Source organism: Sphaerodactylus townsendi, linkage group LG13 (assembly GCF_021028975.2).
Source record: "Sphaerodactylus townsendi isolate TG3544 linkage group LG13, MPM_Stown_v2.3, whole genome shotgun sequence".
Classification (NCBI taxonomy): domain Eukaryota; kingdom Metazoa; phylum Chordata; class Lepidosauria; order Squamata; family Sphaerodactylidae; genus Sphaerodactylus; species Sphaerodactylus townsendi.
The window spans coordinates 29,133,506-29,152,299 of NC_059437.1; the positions used below are offsets into that span (position 1 = coordinate 29,133,506).

Below are 18,794 nucleotides of genomic sequence, written 5' to 3' on the forward strand. Positions count from 1 at the left end.
GGCCATGCCAGAGAAGGTTGAGGATTTTATTCCAGAACTGGCAAGATAGGAGAAACTGAAGCTATGGTGGATAAAATATACCAAGTAAGATCAGTGGCTAAGAAAAAAAATTGCCCAAGGGCTGTGTGATATATCTGACAAGATCTTTAAAAGAAAAAAAATCTAAGCACTATAGTAAAAAAAAAAATGCAATATCAAGGCCAGATTTTGATTATGAGGGAGCTGAGAGACTTTAATGAAGCAAAATGAATACAAACTTCTTAGATTCCTTGAAAAATAAAGGAATTCCTTTCAGATGGCTACTGCTAGATGGTCTCAGCTTCACATTTAATTGAATTTACTAGAAAATCACAATGTTCAGACTGCAAGAAAGTTCTTCAATAAGAACAAAAAATATCTGCAGTCAACCTGAAGACAATACTCACGTCTCTTTTTTACTATTTTAACTTTAGAGTAGATACTAACAAAAATTATAAATTTAAGGCTCTGCAAAATGAATTAGAATAGATTTGGAGCAATTTGTAATGTTCAGGAAAATATAACAAATGGCTGTTACATTATAGGGGCCTGTAACTGTTAGAAAGGAGAAAAGGAAAAAAATCCAGATAAAAATTGTTAACATATATGTTGCTATGATGCCTAAATCTGGTTCTGTATAAGTTACTAAATAGTGATGGGGCTAATTTTCATAAAGATTGGGGGGGAGGGGCAGATTAAGAATAGCTCTTTTAAAAGCAAAAGGTACTTTTAGAGTAATATTATGCACAAGGTGGAACCGAGATGGGAAGTCAAGTCTGTTTTTATTTGCTGTTTATTCCTTATTCTTTGATTCTGATGTTTACTTGTTCTTTTAAATGTCACTGTATGGGTTTATGGTAGTTTTATGTGGGGATAAAGGTTGAAACTATTTTCTGATTTATTTTCTGTGTAGGCTGGTTGGACTACCATGTTTACAGTTGTCTTAATTATTTTTAAAAAAATTTAAGAAGAGTTGTATGTTTCCACATTATATGAGAAATATTCATTCATATACACTGTCAAAACCATTATTTTGTGCATTATTGAACAAGGTACTTTGATACAAGAGAATGTATGCCAAAATGTATTTTTACTTTCAAACGGATGGGGGCTAGGTACGCGGTAGGACTCAGGCGGAACATTCTACAACAAAGGTCCAGTATGCTTTGTTCTGTGGCAGAGGAATATACAATCTATTATCATTTTTCTGTGGAACAGTCTCTCTGCAAATAGAAACTACAAGCCAATACAAAATGGCAAATAAACCATTTACACTGGGGTACTTCAAGAGAAATCAAACATTTATATCCATATATAATGAGAAAACAAATTACCCAAAAACAAAAGATCAGGGATGCAAAGTATTTATTAGAATGCTTGTTAATTTCTATCTCAGCACCAATCTCTTCCTTAACAATCCTCTTCTTCAGGTCTATAAAGAATTCATCCTATTTTTGTTAGTCCCGGGGCTTAACTATGTTTTCTTTGTGTCCTTCCCAGGTCTATTGTGAGGACTTTTGATCAGACATGCCCTAGGAGTTCAATCTTCAGAAGGCAATTCCCATCTGGATGGAAACCATAGTTCATGAAGAAAGGCCATTTCCTCAGCATGAAATGGTTCTGAAACCCACCATTTGCCCCCTTGAGGCAGTACACTTGTTTCTCCTCTAGGGCAAACAGAGACTATGTGAAAACATTTCCGGTCAAGAGAAACGCGCCCCATGGTCCTGATCTGCTTTGGGCTCCTGTGCAGCTGAAAATGGACTACAGAGCACAGAACATATCAAACACATCTGATTAAAAGTCCCTGTCAGGGAGGATGTGAGGATGACAATGAACAGTTGGGCCCGGGGACAAAGCCCATTGACTTTGTTCCCTTTCTAAAAGAACTTGCTTTATAAGAAGTTATGTTTTGTTTTACTAACCAATAAACAGATTGGAGTAATTTTGACCAAACAAAGAAACAAAAGAATTTAATACCATTAACACATTCATCCTTTCCTAAACAGTATTTCTGGTAACAGTGAAATTGCCATTCAAAATTACCCCCCACACGAATGATTAAAAGGCCTGTAGCTTTCCTGATTAAAAGAACTAAAATGCTCAAGATACAGAAACCTAAACTGACTTTTTTTTTTACTTTTAACATGGAACAACTGAACATCTGGGGTAGAAATGAACATGTAGCTTCTTTCCTTCAGCAGTTTTCAAAAATCATTAGCATAAAGCAGAACATTTGATTCTAAAATCGAAATCACCACACTTTTGATAGCCTTTTATCTAAACTAGTAGGCCAAAGCTGAAATATTTTATTAAAATAATTTGTCCTACAAAGGGCATGAAAAAAAATGCAACTAATGATTAGAAGAATTATTTTTTTCCAAAATGGGACAACTGTTTAAGTTCCAGAAATATTTTATTTAAAATGAACTGTCACACTATTAAAGTTAATAAAATCTAGCACAGCTATAACTTGCACAAAAATATTTCACCTTAAATTCTCATCTGCTGCCAACTCATCTACAGGTCCAAGGATGCAAAATAATCTGAAAAACTCCTGTAAAGACTTTTACATTCAATATTCGTCTCATTTACTGCTATATCTTCATGGGACACGTGTGCCATTTGGTCATTCGGATGAACACAAAATATTATGAAACAATACCCAGTTTTATATTGATCAGTTTATACTCAAATTCCCAATTTTCATGTATACAGCCACAAGTTCCCAAAAGCAAGCAGTTCAAATTGAGGCAAATTATTTTTTTAAAAAAAATCTTATTAACATAATTATGAATTTCAAATATAAACAGATCAATGTGAAAATATTTAATTCATTGTTAAAAAATGAAAGTGACCTGTTTTTCACCCAGACTGCATACCTAGTGTCTTCCTGTGGATAGATACTTTCTAAAATAAAGAGGCAGAGACTGACATAGTCTATTTGAGACATCTAAGGAAGGGCTTTGGACAATAGTCTCAGACACGACGTTTTGAAATTCTTGGACTACATAAACTTGTTTTGACTGGAAGGCTAAAATCTAGAAAATAGTACATGTCCCTAAATTTAGAAATGTGTGCAACCGTGTTAGGAATTCTTCCAAATTGTAGCAGTTCAATCCAGATGGGGGGGATGGGCTGTGGGAGTAGTGTGGGCCTCTGCTGACACATATGACCACTCCACAGGCATAAGTGGCACCTTCGCCAGCAGGGAAGGCAAACATGGCAGCCTTCGACCAGGAAGAGGCTTCCATCCCTAGATGTGCATCAGTGTAAAGGAAGACGCCAATGAAGGTGGGGGTGGGCTAGGGGCATTCCTGGGGGTGGAGCCAACAATAGTCAGTTTCCATCAGGCTTTTGGCCCAGGAATGCCCCTGGCATAGCCCTGTAAATTATGCCACAAATATGTGGTGCAAATCACTTTTTTCAATTGAGTTTTCCAGGTGATAGCGGGGGGTGGGGAGGTTTCTTCACTGTTTGCTGCGCTGCCTGGAGCTCCACTGGAGGAGGCGCAGTGCTGCCTGCCCCACACCATCCCCAGCCACCGCAGAGCTCCCCCCAACATCGGTTGCACTGTAAGTCTCCTGTAGTCAGTCCATATATAAAAAGAACAGGCATCATACGTTGTCAAGTGTTGGAAAGCTTGCTATGTTTGAACACAGAAATACAAAAAAAAATCATGCTTCCAACACACAAAGCTCTCTGCATATTTCCAATATGAATTCATCAAAGTTTTTTTAAAAAAAGATTAATCTTATATACATATATTTCCATTTGTCATTGTAGCCTCCCCTCAGACTAAACTCACAGCTGAGAAAATTAACAGGACTTGAACAATAATCTTTATACAAAGATCAACAGGCCTCCAGTCTCATGGATCATTAATTGCAATACAATTTTCTTTCCCCCCCCCACCCCCCACACTTCAATGTTAACCTTGTTATTTCTTAAGTGACTATATCAGGAAAACCAGTGGTTTTAAGCATGTACCGGTTGACCCAAAGATTGGTAAAGGATTCATACCATTCAGGAAGTTTACCAAGTTTGGAAGCGAAGGGTGGGGTGAGGAATTAAAGCAAGCACTGAAATGCATTCATACCTCATACCTATTTCTAAAGGTCTTGGGATAATTAATGAGAACTGCAGATTTGTTCTTACTCACAATGATGGACTTCGAACACTGACAAGCAAAGGTACAACATAAGGTGACTGGTCAGTTCAGCAGAACTTGTAGCATCTTAGAAAGCACACAGCTTGAACAGCAGCCACACTGGGGTTTTTTTGTAAGATTGTCATTAAATACTTTTAATGAAATACTTCAAAAGCACACAATGATGACATCCTAATAAGGTAATATACGTATTAACTTGAATGCTGCCTGAAGTTGCTCTGAAGCACAGGATAAGAGAGGTCTAAAGATTACCCTAAAGACATGCTTTTACAAATAGTCCATACTGCTATGTCTCTGCTTCCTCATCACTGCCGGCAACGCTGCTGTCTGTGGAGGCTGTGACATCTTCATCAGCTTCTTCTCCATTATCTTCTTCCTTGGTTCTTTCATTCTTCAGCCCTCCTTCCGGGGCACTATTATCTTTAGACTGCTGAACTCCTTCAGGCGTTTTGATGCCCGTTTCTGAAGCATCTGCATCAGGCACAGTTTTCGGTGTTGCTGAATTAGGTTCACCTAAAAATGTATCCCACCCCTTCAGTCTCTCTTCCCTTTCTCGTACAGTCTCTTCAACCTGTGTGTGCGCAAAGTGACAACATTAATAGCAATGAAAGCATGGCTTGTCACTTGTCAGTTTAATAACCAGTGCTTTGGAGATCTCCCCAAAAGCTAGTCTAGTGATTTACCTTTATTTTGGAGAAATGCGAAGAAACTATCCTCTGTTCTATATCAGCTGCACTAAATGCTTACAATGTGTATTGCTACAAAGCACAACTGGTATAAAAGAGAGTGAGTTCTTGTTTCAAACTGTAGCAGCTACTCAAAATAAGATAGGTTTCGGCATCCTTCATTAAAAAACAAATATTTAATACACAAGTATCATGTAAGATAGTCTTCATGCAAGATGGGATTTATTTTATTGTAAATATTATATTCTACCAAGGCAGCTACTAATCTAGGTGACAATATATTCCAATAAAAGAAAAATTAATCACAATTCAAAACAACGTCTGACCAGTAAACTAACACAGAAGTCCAGTGGCACTTTAGAGAACAAAATTTATTCCAGCATCAACTTTTGGTCATTTTATCAGATGCAAGACATGCTCCTGATGATGGGAGTTCTGACTCATGAATGTTTATGCTGGGCTAAATTCTGTTTAATCTCTAATGCTCCATTGGACACATTTTGCGGTTACATAGTTTCCATCTGGAATTATCACATCAGGAAAACAAATCCTCTCAATAGAATTTTATCCCCCCCCAAAATGTAAGAAAATGTCCTTTGGTGTTTTGTTTTTTTTACTAAAAGGGTCAAGAGAATGCTCTGATCATTTCTTAAGGTAGCTCACTGAAAAGAACTGCCACAGAAAAGGCCCTGCTCATTTTCACTACACAGCAAGGCATTCATCAATCTAGTTTTCATTATTGTAATACAAACTTCAAAGTAATGGATCCTTTTGAAACATATGATAATAAGTGCCAGCTAAGTGTCAATGAAACACTTTGCAAGTTTCTCTCATAATTTTCAACACTTGGGAGCCACAGCTTCTGTTTCAAGCCATCTGGTTAAAAGGGACGTGATATTTTCTAAGCTATTATAAAACTTCTAAAACTAAGCTCCGTTTCATTCACTGCATAAATCTACAGCTTTTAAAAATCAGTCACACTTACCTGGTAATCTGTTACTCCATCCCATGTTTCAACACACAGCTGACGTCCACCAAACCATCGCCCATGGAGTGCCTGCTTACACCCATCAGCCTCTTCCATCTCTTTAAAGGCCACAGATGCAACACCATCTGGGTGCCTCTATAAAAATGAAAAAAAAGACAAAAATTATCAAATCCATAACAGGCTTGCAAACTACAAAAAGAATTTATTTCTTGAGGAGAAAGCAGTACCCTACAGAGATACACATGACCCACTGTCAGCTGTCTGGGAGGGAGGGAGGCCACAAGAGCACTTTAGTTTAGGTTGTAACTCTCAATTCTTTGAATGTATATGGCAACTCTGAGGAATGTAAAATGACATTTCTTGACAAATATATTTTATACAAAGCATTTATGTAAAATACAATGCAAAAGCGTTTGGGGTACACAGACTGTGGTAACAGTTTATAAATCGAAACAATAAATAAATAAAATAAATAAATATACTTACATCAAATAGAATGACTTTCTTTACTTGTCCAAACTTTTCACATTCTGTCCGAAGGTCTTCTCTAATCTCATTCAAAACTAATGGATCCTCCTGAAAACAGAGGTACACATGGGTAAGCAGAGGCTTTAAAACACTGGTTCTGGTTCAGAAACCAAAATTTTAACATGCATAGTTAAATCTGTACTAGTCTGAAATGGTACTAGTCTGAAAGCAACTGAAACGTTAAAACATTCTTGACTAAATTACATATCAAGGTCTATTCACATTTGAATCCATATAGAGACACCAAGTTCATCCCTTGAAGGTAGTAAACATTTGGTTTAGGTTACTGGGATCCAAGCACGAGTAGCATCTTACTTACACCATTAAGAAAAAAACTTGAAAAGTGCAGGACAGAGATAAAGCATAAATAGACTGGGGGACAGGGGAGAATTCTTTTTGATATTAAGATCAAAAGTTGGGAACTGAAAATCAAGTTACAAATGTCAGTTTGGGGACAAGGAATAATAATTGCTGATATCCTAAAATAAATTTCAATGCATGCTTTAAATTCATGCTAGATTCTGCTTTAACATTTTGCCCTATTGGGTGGATAAAAGAAGAGACAGCCTATGGAGTGCCTGCCCATGTCAATGGAGACTTCCTTCCCCCCACATGCAGGGCTGCATATTGTCTGAAACAATCCAAAGTTTAGAGGGAACAATATTTTTTTCCCAGGCAGGGACTGCCTATCCATAGTCCAATACAAAAAGGCAGTCGTTCCACCAAAGCTTCTTGTTAGCAAGATTTTACGTGGTCCTTATAACTTATATTAAAACTAGGAGGCAGAGGATGCAAGTTCCTACCTCAAAATCTTTCGGATGGAACATGTTTCTGATAATGATAACACGCTCATGCCGCATTCTAGCCTCACCCTCTTTCTTCTCAGGCCTCCAATCCAGCTGTCTAATGAAACAACACAATAGTAAGAGATTGTGGCAGTTCAATGTTTCTTTAAAATACAGTTTCAGCACTGTTATTTTTCCAACAAAGGTAGACTCCCAACAGCATGAATCTGAAAGGGGAAGAGGAGCAATAACTCAGAACATATTCTTTTTTTTAAAAAAGGGCTGATATTCAATTCCTGGCATTTGTAAGTTAAAAGGTCTCAGTCAGCAGCTGGTGGGCTGAGTTGGGCTTTTTCTGGCTGAGACATTGGTGAAAGTGCTGGACTGTGGGAGTGAAGTTCAAATCCCAATGCCCCATACAGCTTTCTGGATGATCTTGGACAAATCATAGGCTCTCATTTCCTAACCCACTTCACAAGATTGTTGAAGGTATCATGTAGGATGGGAGACTGCTGAACACTGCCCCAAGCTTCTGGCAGAAGAGATGTGGTAAAATGTAAATAAATAAAATAAAGTGCTGCCTGTTTATACTGTTTATACCATGAACCAATGGTTCAATTTAGTATATGACAGCGGCGTATATTATTTGTAAATCTATACAAAATATCTGTTAACATACGGACAAGTCCGAAACCAGGCAAAAATTGCATTGGATTTTGAGATCAAAGCAAGATACAAGCAAGATCAACAAATACCAACCACCTAAACACAGCCTGGATTGTGTGTTCAACACAATTCAAATTTTTGACAAAAAATGTGAAGCCGCAAAAGGACACTGGCCAGTTCAGATCTATTTTCCACAAGAAATCTCTTTCTAGACTTCAAGTTTTCTAGCCTGTTATTTATAGAAACAGTCACCTACTTTTGTTGTTGAGACAGCTTCTTCTTGTAGTCTTTGCATTTCTTCTTCTTTTTGCTGGCATCATATTCTCCCTTGAGCTGAAACTGTGCCATTTCCACATGCAATTTGTAGCCTCTAATCTCATTTTCATCCAGAAGTTTCAGTGCAAGTTCCACAGACTCTCTCTATTAATGAAAGAAAATTCAGAGATCAGGACTGCTATTTCCAATTAAATGAAATGAAGCTTACATGATTTTTACCCTAAAGACTAAGTTGTGAAGAGGTAACATTTTTAACAAATGCCAATAGGGTAGCCGTCTTAATTTGATGCAACCCAATCAAATCAAAAGGTTTTTTTGACGCTTACAACTCATTTCAGTAGATACATGAAGCATTATTCTCGCTTGAAAAATAGGTTCATATACACACAAGGGTTCAAGGAAAAATGTGGGGAGAGAGACAATGGATATTACCAAATGATGTCAGAAGGTGAAACAATAGAAGAGATAGAAGAGATATATTACATGACTATGCAAGCAAAATCCGACCAAAGAATGAACTATCCCATCAGATTGGATGAGGAGTACTCCCAGCTGGTGCCTTGACAAAGCAAACAGTGTACAGAAACTACATTTCATATATTTTAGAGAAAAATCTTTTCATAACTTGCCACACTCAAGCTGTTTCAGATGAGCTTGTTTACCCACAGAATGCTCTTTCAAGCTGAATTCATGCAACAGAGAAGTACTAAGCCCCTTTTAACATTGAGCTCAGTAAGTTAAATCAATGGCAGAAAAAAATACCTGTGTCATAAAAAGCTACCTTAATATTCATACTACGCAAACTTAAGCAATTATTAAAAGCAGGTGGGGGGACACAGAAGATTTACATCCACCAGTATCTTAACTATCACCATGAAATGGTGACTAAACATATAACTGACCTTTAGATAACAACAGAGCCCATCTCCTTTCAGATTTCCCTCTTTGTCCTTGTAAAGCTTAATTTTGGGTTCATCTGTCTGAGGATCACGCATAACAATCCCACATTTTGACATCACTTGAACAAACTCTTCAATTGTAATGTCTGGTGGTAAACCTGTACAGTAAAGCAAAGCAGACGAAAACAGTATGCACATTAACATTAGCTGTCCAACCATCATCAATTTTCACAGAACTAGATTCAGATTTGTCACACAGAATCCTAACATTTTTATAGATCTATACTTTCTGACTTTTTTTATTATCGCTTTTGGGCTCAAAGTGAAAGCGGATCCTACCAAAATACTGGTTCTTTTGTCACAGGAGGAGACAATCAAATATGGTCATCTTGTAGCGGGAAGGTGCATTATGACAACAGTGGAGAATTCTCCATGCACTATAATAACTATCATTTGAAACTCATGCCTCAAACAGCAAAATCTTCAACCGCTGGCACAAGCCCCGACTCTGGGTTTTTGAGAATGTATGCCAGCCGTAATGCAGAAGCTGCTCACTGCAGGGAGTTATAAATGACAGCAGGCACCTGTTGCTTGTGTGATTCAGTTAGGCCAAAGACAGAGGATACTCAATTCAGCTTGGCTTTTCTAGGGCTGCAGAAATGCAACTCTAACCCACAGCAAGAAAGCCCTATAAAATGAGCCAGTGGGAAGTTACTCAATTTAAGACCATCCCAGCTGTGCTCTGGTACATCAGGATCGGGAAGGAAGCAGAAGCTCCGCTGAGGAAAGAAGGCAGCTGCCAATTTAAAAATGTTCTCCTGTTCTTGTGACACACACGCAAAAAGTTTCTTGCGCAATTTGAAAGTGGGAAAAAATGGAGCAGAGAGGAGACAGACTGAGAAAAATTTCTGGCTATTTCTGGTCCTACTTCTAAAGCTCAGCAGTAATCACTGATGTTCTCAATTTCAGCCAACAGAAAGACCAAGTGGAGGAGGGTAGAGAGAGCACCAACACACACACACACACACACACACACACGACCCTTGAAATTTCACTCACTGCTGCACAAGGTCATGCAATCGTGTAGATTCTTTCAAGCAGGGGTGTCCAACTCTGGCGCCCCAGATATTCACGGATTACGATTCCCACCTGTTCATAGATTCCAGTCATAGTCCATGAACATCTGGGGCCCCAAAACTGGACACCCTTGCTTGAAAGTATTGTGTTGTTTCTGTGCTCAGCTTTCTTCCCCAGTCACTTCCCTTTACTCTTTCTCTCAGTTCCAGACAAACAGTCTGTTAAAAACTCAAGATACATAAACAGTGTCCTCTTTATAACGGCTCAAAAGAATTGGCTTAATGTAGGGATTTTACATTATTAGAAGCAAAGAGAGCACATCCAAAGCATAGCTGAATGCAAGCATATTACCAAATGTCAAACAGCGTGACATTCTTATTCACAAACTTTCTAACACATATTAGACAATCTGAAAATATTGCCAAGTTGCTACATACCTGTTACATATACATTTGTATTTTTCTGTTCTTCAACATGAAACCATCCTAAAGGGAAAATCAAGAATAAATTAGTTGCATTCTAGTACAACTGGCGAAGGCAAAGGCAAACTACCCATAAATACAGTCTGCCTAATTCACGTTGCAATGTGCAGAGGCAGGGGGAATGGCACCTTCTCTGGGGGGCCCCCTTGCCCCCTGGGGCTTGGGGGCATGACTTGGGAGCGCTGAGCCCCACTCCCGCTGACCTCCGTGCAGGCCAGCAGGGCTTGGGGAGACCAAAAGCTGGCCTGCACAGAGGCCGGGGGCAGGGCTTGGTGGCGTGCAGCTGGGGTGCCCACCTTTTGGTCATGTGGGGGGGGGGGCGCTCGTCACCATGTCCCTATAGGCCGTATACCTCTGGCAATGTTACATCACCCCATGAGTCCCTAATGACCAGGTGCTTGCACAGGGGACTACCTTTGCATTTTTAATAAAACAGAACAACCAATCATATTAAAATTCACATTTATCAAGCTTAAATTGAGTTCACGTATCATCAACACTGTAACTAATCTTTTCACATTGGACTTTTAGAACCTGATAAAGTAAATTATTTTCTAATGGTTTCAACAATATTCAGTATAAATGCTCACTTGCCACTGTCACTGAAGCTGATAATAGCTAGCTCAATAGAAATATACATTCCTCTTGACTACTTCTAAGCCATGCACATTGGAGCCCCTTGCCTGCTTCTGGTTTTCTTTTCTCTCCTTTCTGTTTAGGTTCTGTTTGTTGTGACACTTTGTGCTCTACTGGTTTTTTTACTCCAGCCATCTTTGAATCCACAGGTGGTTTAATTCCACTCTTGGTAACAGATGCAGATGAATTATCGGAACTGTCAGTCGCAAAGCCATAGTTAGCATGATATGTGGCCAGGAAGTCTTCCGTCACCTGCAAGAGAATTCACAAAATATTAGTCTATAAGCTTAAATCACACGAGTCAGTCTGAACTACCATTTCTAATGTTTGCCTAAGCTAGCGGTCTTCAATATTTCCAAGCTCAGAACCCGCTGGGGCACAAATACATGTCAAAACGCAACCACGCAACAAGCAAGAAGAAGAGCCATATTTTGAACCCACCAGTGTCAAGACTACAACTAGAGGCAGCAGACAGAGGTCAGGAGTAGGAAACACAAACTGAGAGCCAGGAAAGGGTTCCAAACTGAAGAACAAGTTAAAGGGCAGAGCTATGGAGAAATTCTCTATAGTGACCAAGCCCTGCTGATCCTCTCAAGACATTATCTAAAGTGAGACAGAAAACTCTGCACACTTTCTAAGCACATGCACTAGCAGCAGGTCTTTCCAAAAGGCAAAACAAAGTAGGTCTATCAGGGAATCAGGGGCCCATCCGAGGGTCTGAAGACTTCTGGTCTAAACCCAAAACAACTCTGAAAGAAAACTGTTCAATTCTTGTTCCTGCCTTTTTCCAAGGAGCTCAGAGCAGCATCCATCAATTACCATATTTTACCCTCCTATATTCCTGTGAGGTAGGTTAGACAAAAAGAATGACAACCCATTGAGCTTTAGGACTAAATGAGGATTTGAACCCAGGTCTTTCCAATCCTAATGTGACTCAACGGCACCACACTGTCTCTGAACTAATTACTCTCAAATCATGAAGTGCTGGATCAGTAAAATTCTAGAACAGCACTACAACTGATAGGCAAAGAAAGAATACTGGAGCAAATTATGACTGCAACATTTATAGACAAAGTAAGTTTACAACAAAACATGAAGAGATTTTTTTAAGGAGGTTGATCACAGAGATCTGTTGTTTGTCATTAATAGCAGAACAAAGGAGTTCTGTTGTTGACATCCAAAAGGAACTGAAAACATTCGACAAGATAGATCAATGGTCTGACTTGCCAGAAGGCAATCTGACCTACGGGAACTAATGTAATATCAAAACTAAGATCTCCAAAAGGTTCTGTATAAATCTTACCTATGACAAGATTCAGAATCTTGTCATAAGTAAACCCCATCCTGCAAGCCCTCCTACATATATACCAGATTTTAAAAATAACCTACTTTACTTATCACTGAAATAGTTAGGTGAAACACTTTGAAATACCCCAGTAATCAGACCTTCAAACTGCCAAAAGTCCATACCTGAGCCAGGTAAAACATCTTTTTCCTGGCGCACCAGGCCATGAAGCTGGCTGTGTTTAACTGTCGCCCTTAGAATGTTCGTGCAGCATGTCTGTCTGTGGCCTGAGGGCTTGGTATGACGTCTTAGAACAGTGGTGGCGAACCTCTGGCACTGGTGCCAGAGGTGGGACTCTGTGGGCACACGCAAACAGGGTCCCCCCCCCCACACACACACATCTAGGCTGGCCTGGGCTGCTGGGCTCGATTATTAGCATTAAACCTAAGACCCAGTTTTGGGGAAGCAGTGGAGGTAACCCTGTTAAACGCTGTTAAATCCCACTGATTTTCATGTGAAGAACTAAAGCGCGATCCTCTACCTGGGAGTAAGCTCGGTTGCTGGCAATGGGGCTTGCTTCTGAGAAAACCCTCCTAGGGTCGTGATTCACCCATTGGAAGAGTTGCACGGTTGTTTCAAAGCAAAGCCACCGACTACCACCAAGCCTACTCCTGAGTAACGCACGCCTCGGAGCCCACTGTTTTTTCTAAACTAAAACCTCAGTATTCAGGTTAAATTGCTGTATTGGCACTTTGCGATAAATAAGTGGGTTTTGGGTTGCAATTAGGGCACTCGGTCTCAAAAAGGTTTGCCATCACTGGCTTAGAATGTTCGCGCAGATGGCCAGAGATGAGCAGTGAAAACAGTAAATAGGTAATACTGGTAGGTAATACGAGTGGAAGTGAAACACATACACACTTTGCCGTGTGAGATATCAGGTGGAGTTCCCCCCCACACACATATGCAGGTAACTTTCACTCTCTGTGCCTCACCCAATACTACCACACAACACACATACTCTCATACACATCCACTTCATCCTCACACACCTCACTCTGCCCTCCCTCACATCCAACCACCACTTACCCACTTCCTCACCCATATTCGCCACAGCTCTCTTTTACTAAAAGCAAGCTGGAGTTTGCCTTTTTCTTTTAAGAAAATCCACGGGGTGGGGGCGAACCAACACTATTGCCTCTGCTTCTTTTGCATGTGGCCCTTTAAAAGCCCAAGGAGCTGGCCTCACTCTGAGCGCCTCACCACCCTGCCTCTGCTGCCTGACTGGGATAGCCTCCTTGCCCCAGTTCTGCCTTACCCAAGCCAGGACTGTGCGTGTCAACCAGCCTCATGGACAGCGGGATTTGCACTCTGGACAGTTCCGTTGTGGAATGGAAAGGGTTACCTTATACTAAAAACCAAGACAGGACCATATAATAATGTGAATTGACCACCCCAAAAGAAGAAGAGGAAGATGAGTAGTTTGGATTTATATCCCCCTTTCTCTCCTGTAGGAGACTCAAAGGGGCTTACAACCTCCTTGCCCTTCACCCCTCACAACAAACACCCTGTGAGGTGGGTGGGGCTGAGAGCGCTTCGGAAATCTGTGACTATCCCAAGGTCACACAGCTGGTGTGTGTGGGAGTACACAGGCTAATCTGAATTCCCCAGATAAGCCTCCACAACTCAAGCTGCAGATCTGGGAATCACCCGGTTCTTCCAGATCACAGTGCACCTGCTCTTAGCCACTATGCCACTGCTGCTCCCAAAAGGCTATGCTGGGGATCATTGGACCTGCATGGACATCTGTGTGGGTTGCGGACTGTGATGAGAAGGACAACTGCCACATCAACGCGTGGCCGGGCCCGCTAGTATTATAAGTGAAAACACCCAAGGACTTGCAGGGGCATCTCCCTCCTCCACTATCTTCTCTTTCCCTTCCCTGAAAGCCGCCATAGCTTCTCACCCTTTCCTGTTTCCTTCTATCCTTTCTACCAAATCTACCATTATCTGTCCCCTGCATTCAGCCCCCCTGCATTACCCTGCATTATTAGAATGGAATCTGCCATTTAAAAGGCTCTTAGGTAAAAGGCTTGAGATAGGTATTTGCTCCAGACCTTGGACAGCCATTGCCAGATATCACTGATAATACTGGGGAACGTGAACAATTGGTCTGACTCAGCAGAAAGTAGTTTTTAGTAGATTTCACAAATATATATTTCAAGGTTGGAAAGAGCGGTTCGTGAGTCACTTCTGCAAACTTTAATGCACTTGCTAATCCAGGACCCAATAAATTCCACAGACTAGGTCACCCTGGCATGTAGAAAATTCATTGTGGAGCTTGGTATATTGAGCAGTATTTTGACTGTAGTCACTTTTTGGGATTCTCAGTAGAAGCACAAAGGCTTTTTATAATCTCCTATCAGAATATTTTGTTCCATGATGTAAAAACACATATCGATGAAGTTCTTGATACTGCTTGTTTATAAGTTCACTTTATAGAATTCAGTGATGTTAAATGAATTCATTTCTTAATCAGTTGATTAATATATAGTCTCAAACAGCCAATTAAGCTGAATAAAACTGAGAATGTTGGATGAGCTGTTAGCTTTTGGTTGTGCCAAAAAGAGCCATTTTACATCCAACAATACTTTTATCAAATTTAGCAAAATTATAAGAGTTTAGGATTAGCTTTTGAAGGAACAGTAACTAGAAAATACTGCCATTGAAGTACAAGAACTTGGAGACACAACAATAAGATTGGTTTGCAAATGTTTGAAATGGTTAGCAGAAAATTTGTCACGGCCTACCCTATCCTCATCCCACCCGCTCCTGCCCCCGCCCCTGCCCCAAACCAGGCACAACTGAATTTTAATACAGCTCAAATGCCTCATTCTTGTTGGGCAAAAGCCTAAAAAAGCAACCCATAGTAACCCAGGTCCTCATATCTGCAAAACCATCTCTCCCCCTATGCTTCACATGATAGCTTTGTTTTATCGGAGCAGGGCCTTCTGCAGACACCAATCTGCAAATGGGCAAAACTGACTTCCAGTACATGTGCCTTCCGCACTGTTGCCCCCACCTCAAGGGATGGCCAACCCAAGGAGGTCGGCAAGGCTCCCACTTTCCTGACTTTATACAAAACGGAATTATTCAACCGAGCATTTCTACACAAGCAATAGGGTAGCACTATACAAAAGGCTTCGCAAAATTACTTAAATAAATTACTGAGGGCTGTGGTCCATACTATGGATGTGGGTTGGACCTTATTGTGTCATGTTAACACCCAAGCTTTTCTCCAGTTCTGTTTTTAGACTTTTGTTGGGTTCTAAACCCCAAATCCTATTTCATCATTTACTGAATCGTATTGATTGTGTTGACTCATCTGTGACATCCGCCTTGATTCCAAGTGAGAAAGGTGGACTATGAATAACGTAAACAAATACATAAAGCCACACATAAAGCAACTGCAAATAATTACACTACGTCGACATTTAATGGTATCAGAAAACTCTAATACTTAGTATCAACATTATGATGCCCTACAAATTCACTCTGGATGGACCCTAGGGAAGGACGCCTCCTCTTCCCCGCCCATCGCCTGACGTCACACGGCTAAAGCCCCGCCCCTCACCTTAGGGAACCAGGCCTTCTTGTCGCGGTCCCACTCGTACTGGGTCCCGTCAGTCGAGTCCGTGTAAGTCAAGGGGTCGCTTCCCCCTTCAGCTTCTTTTTTCCCATACAGTTCCTGGAGGCGCAACTGCTGATAGAAGTCATCGTTCCCGTCCGCGCTCATGATGTCCTCCCCCGAAGCCCCGCAGCCCGGTCCCGCAGCACCTCAACGCCACCGCCACCGCCGCCAACAGGCCCCTCCGCCCCGCCCCTCCGAGACTACTCCAGGGCGCATGCGTGTAACCCTCCGTAACTACTACGGCGCCGGCGCAACCCCAGTTAAGTCAGGCTGCTCTATTTCTCTGAGGACGACTGGCTTCCCTTGTAGTTTTAGTCTAATGCCTTTCGGAAGTTCTCGTTAAAACACAAATAAGTGCCAGGACTCAATGCACAAGCTAGTCTTCTTATTCACCCCCCTTGGATTATGAGGGAATAGTAGCTGCTATCAATGCTAGTGAAAGGGAAAGGTACTTTGCGCATGCTTGGAAGAGGTTGGATGAGAGACACAACGGGCGCATGTTTAGGGCTCCTAGAGGAAAGAAACAATGTGCGCATGCTCAGAAACGGTCTCTAGGGCTCCTGTGGTTCTGGATGAGACACAATGGGCGCATGCGCAGGAGCGTTCCCTGTTTAGGGCTCCTGTGGTGCTGGATAAGAGACACAATGTTCGCATGCGCAGAAATGTTCCCAGTTTAGGGCATCTTTGTCGTCGGCAAACGTCTTCTTCGTGACGTCTTTCAAAAATACAAATCGTCATATCCTTTCTTGACCATAAGTGATTAACCAAAGATTTGGGAAGGCATTTTCTTCCACTTCTCGACACTTAAATCATTATGCAAGAGCTAAAGTCAGTGTATCCGGAACGTAGGAGGAGAAAGTAGGAACAAATGATGGGACCACGTGCCGCTTCAAAACAATAAATAGCTAGCTGAGTGGGCCAATAAATATCTGCAGGCTGCCCACTTCGCCTAGTTGAAAGCGCATGCTTAGAGTTTTGATCTGGGCTGTTTTCCACACTAGGGTTGCCAACGCCAGACTGGAAAATTCCTGGATTTTGGGGGGAGGGGTTTGGAAAGGGAGGTGTTTAGGGAAACCTCAGATGGGTATAATGCCGTAGAATCCATCCTCCATAGTAGCCATGTTCTCCGGGAGAACTGATTTTTGTAGCCTGGAGATCATTTAAAAACTCCATGAACTCTCCAGGTCCTACCAGAAGGTTGGCAAGGCTATTTCCAACCTCCCAAAAGATATCAGTATTGGTGGTGGGTGAACCTTCAAGTTTATGAGCTATATCTCATGATCCTGTGGGTGCACATCTGTAGATGCCTGGACACAATCTCAGACTTGTGCTCTTGCCACAGTTGTGCTGATGAGGATCCTAGCATTCCTGGCCAACCCTGCTTTTTTCCTTTAGAAAAATATGACATTTTTTATCATTCTAAACACAAAAAGTAGAGGATTTAAATGGAACATCACTATGTCTTGTAGCATGTAGCATGCTGGTGGTAGTTTCTAGGAATGCTGGGTTCGATCCATGTTTTATGGCTTTTGCTAAATTTTAATAATTTTGACAATGCCATGTCTCCAAGCAATATTTTCCCGACTGTAGTGCTATCTAATCAGATGTTTTCAGCTCTTGCAGAAATAATTCATCTACTGCTCTTTATCAGAGTTGTCTTATTTATTTGTTTTTTCCTCCCAGCATATGTCTGGCAGGGGTTCTATCTTGATTTAGCTGAAGATGAATAGCCCTGCATATAATCTTCCAGCTTCCTAGACCAGAATAACAACTAAACTGACGCAAAACATTCTTTATAATGGCAGAAAGCATTCTTGATAATGCTCTGAAGGATGTCAGAAACCTCTCCTTTTCCAATAAAGAATGTTGTTTCATTTTGTACTTTTTACACAGCATATAGGCAATCCTGTCAAGCCACACAAAGCACTCGGGGAAAGTGGTAATCTACTCATTAGTGAATTATTAGTCCTACAGGGATTTCAAACAAATGTGTAGGAGAAAGAAATGTGTGCTGTGAGACATACATACATGTTTTGAAGTCAAAGATATATATGCTGTGAAGAAAGTATATTTGTATACTAAATATATTTGTATATTAAATTATTATGTACACCGCCCTGAGCCTAATGGGGAGGGCAGTCTAAAAATATAATAATAAATAAATAAATAATAAAAGTGAGGCAACTTCATTTGTTAATGCTGTGGCCAGTTGTGGAGAAACCAGACAATAATTATCTAGATTCTAAAATAAAGGAATAAAAAGGAAATTGCAGTGATTAGCAGAACCTTTACTGAACAAGACTTATATCCAAATAAACATGTTGCAGAATTTGCCAGTGGAGACAGGCATGGCTGGATTTTTATGAGGAAGACATTGTACCCTGTTGAACCCATTTTCAATTACACTTCCAGAAGTATCTTTTGCAATCTAAAACAGTCCTGGTGTGAATAATCCCTCTGGTGATACACATTACATACCAACATGGAGGATACTAATATATGCACACATATACATACACACATATTTGGGATATGTGCACGTAGACCCTTCATGCATGGAAGTTTGAAGCAGAGGGAAAAAATGTAGCAGACATAAATTTGCCCATGAT

General features: G+C 40.7%; 1 protein-coding gene across 1 annotated transcript; it reads right to left on the reverse strand.

The window, feature by feature from the left end:
- Nucleotides 1-1,366: 1,366 nt before the first annotated feature.
- On the reverse strand, nucleotides 1,367-16,365 carry HTATSF1 (HIV-1 Tat specific factor 1). Its single transcript, XM_048513996.1, has 9 exons — nucleotides 16,129-16,365; nucleotides 11,260-11,464; nucleotides 10,532-10,579; nucleotides 9,021-9,175; nucleotides 8,099-8,262; nucleotides 7,195-7,294; nucleotides 6,350-6,439; nucleotides 5,861-5,998; nucleotides 1,367-4,760 (listed from the first exon to the last, which is right to left on the reverse strand). The coding sequence occupies exons 1-9, from the start codon at nucleotides 16,288-16,290 to the stop codon at nucleotides 4,476-4,478; spliced, it is 1,347 nt and encodes a 448-aa protein (XP_048369953.1). The 5' UTR covers nucleotides 16,291-16,365; the 3' UTR covers nucleotides 1,367-4,475.
- Between the last annotated feature and the right edge of the window lie 2,429 nt (nucleotides 16,366-18,794).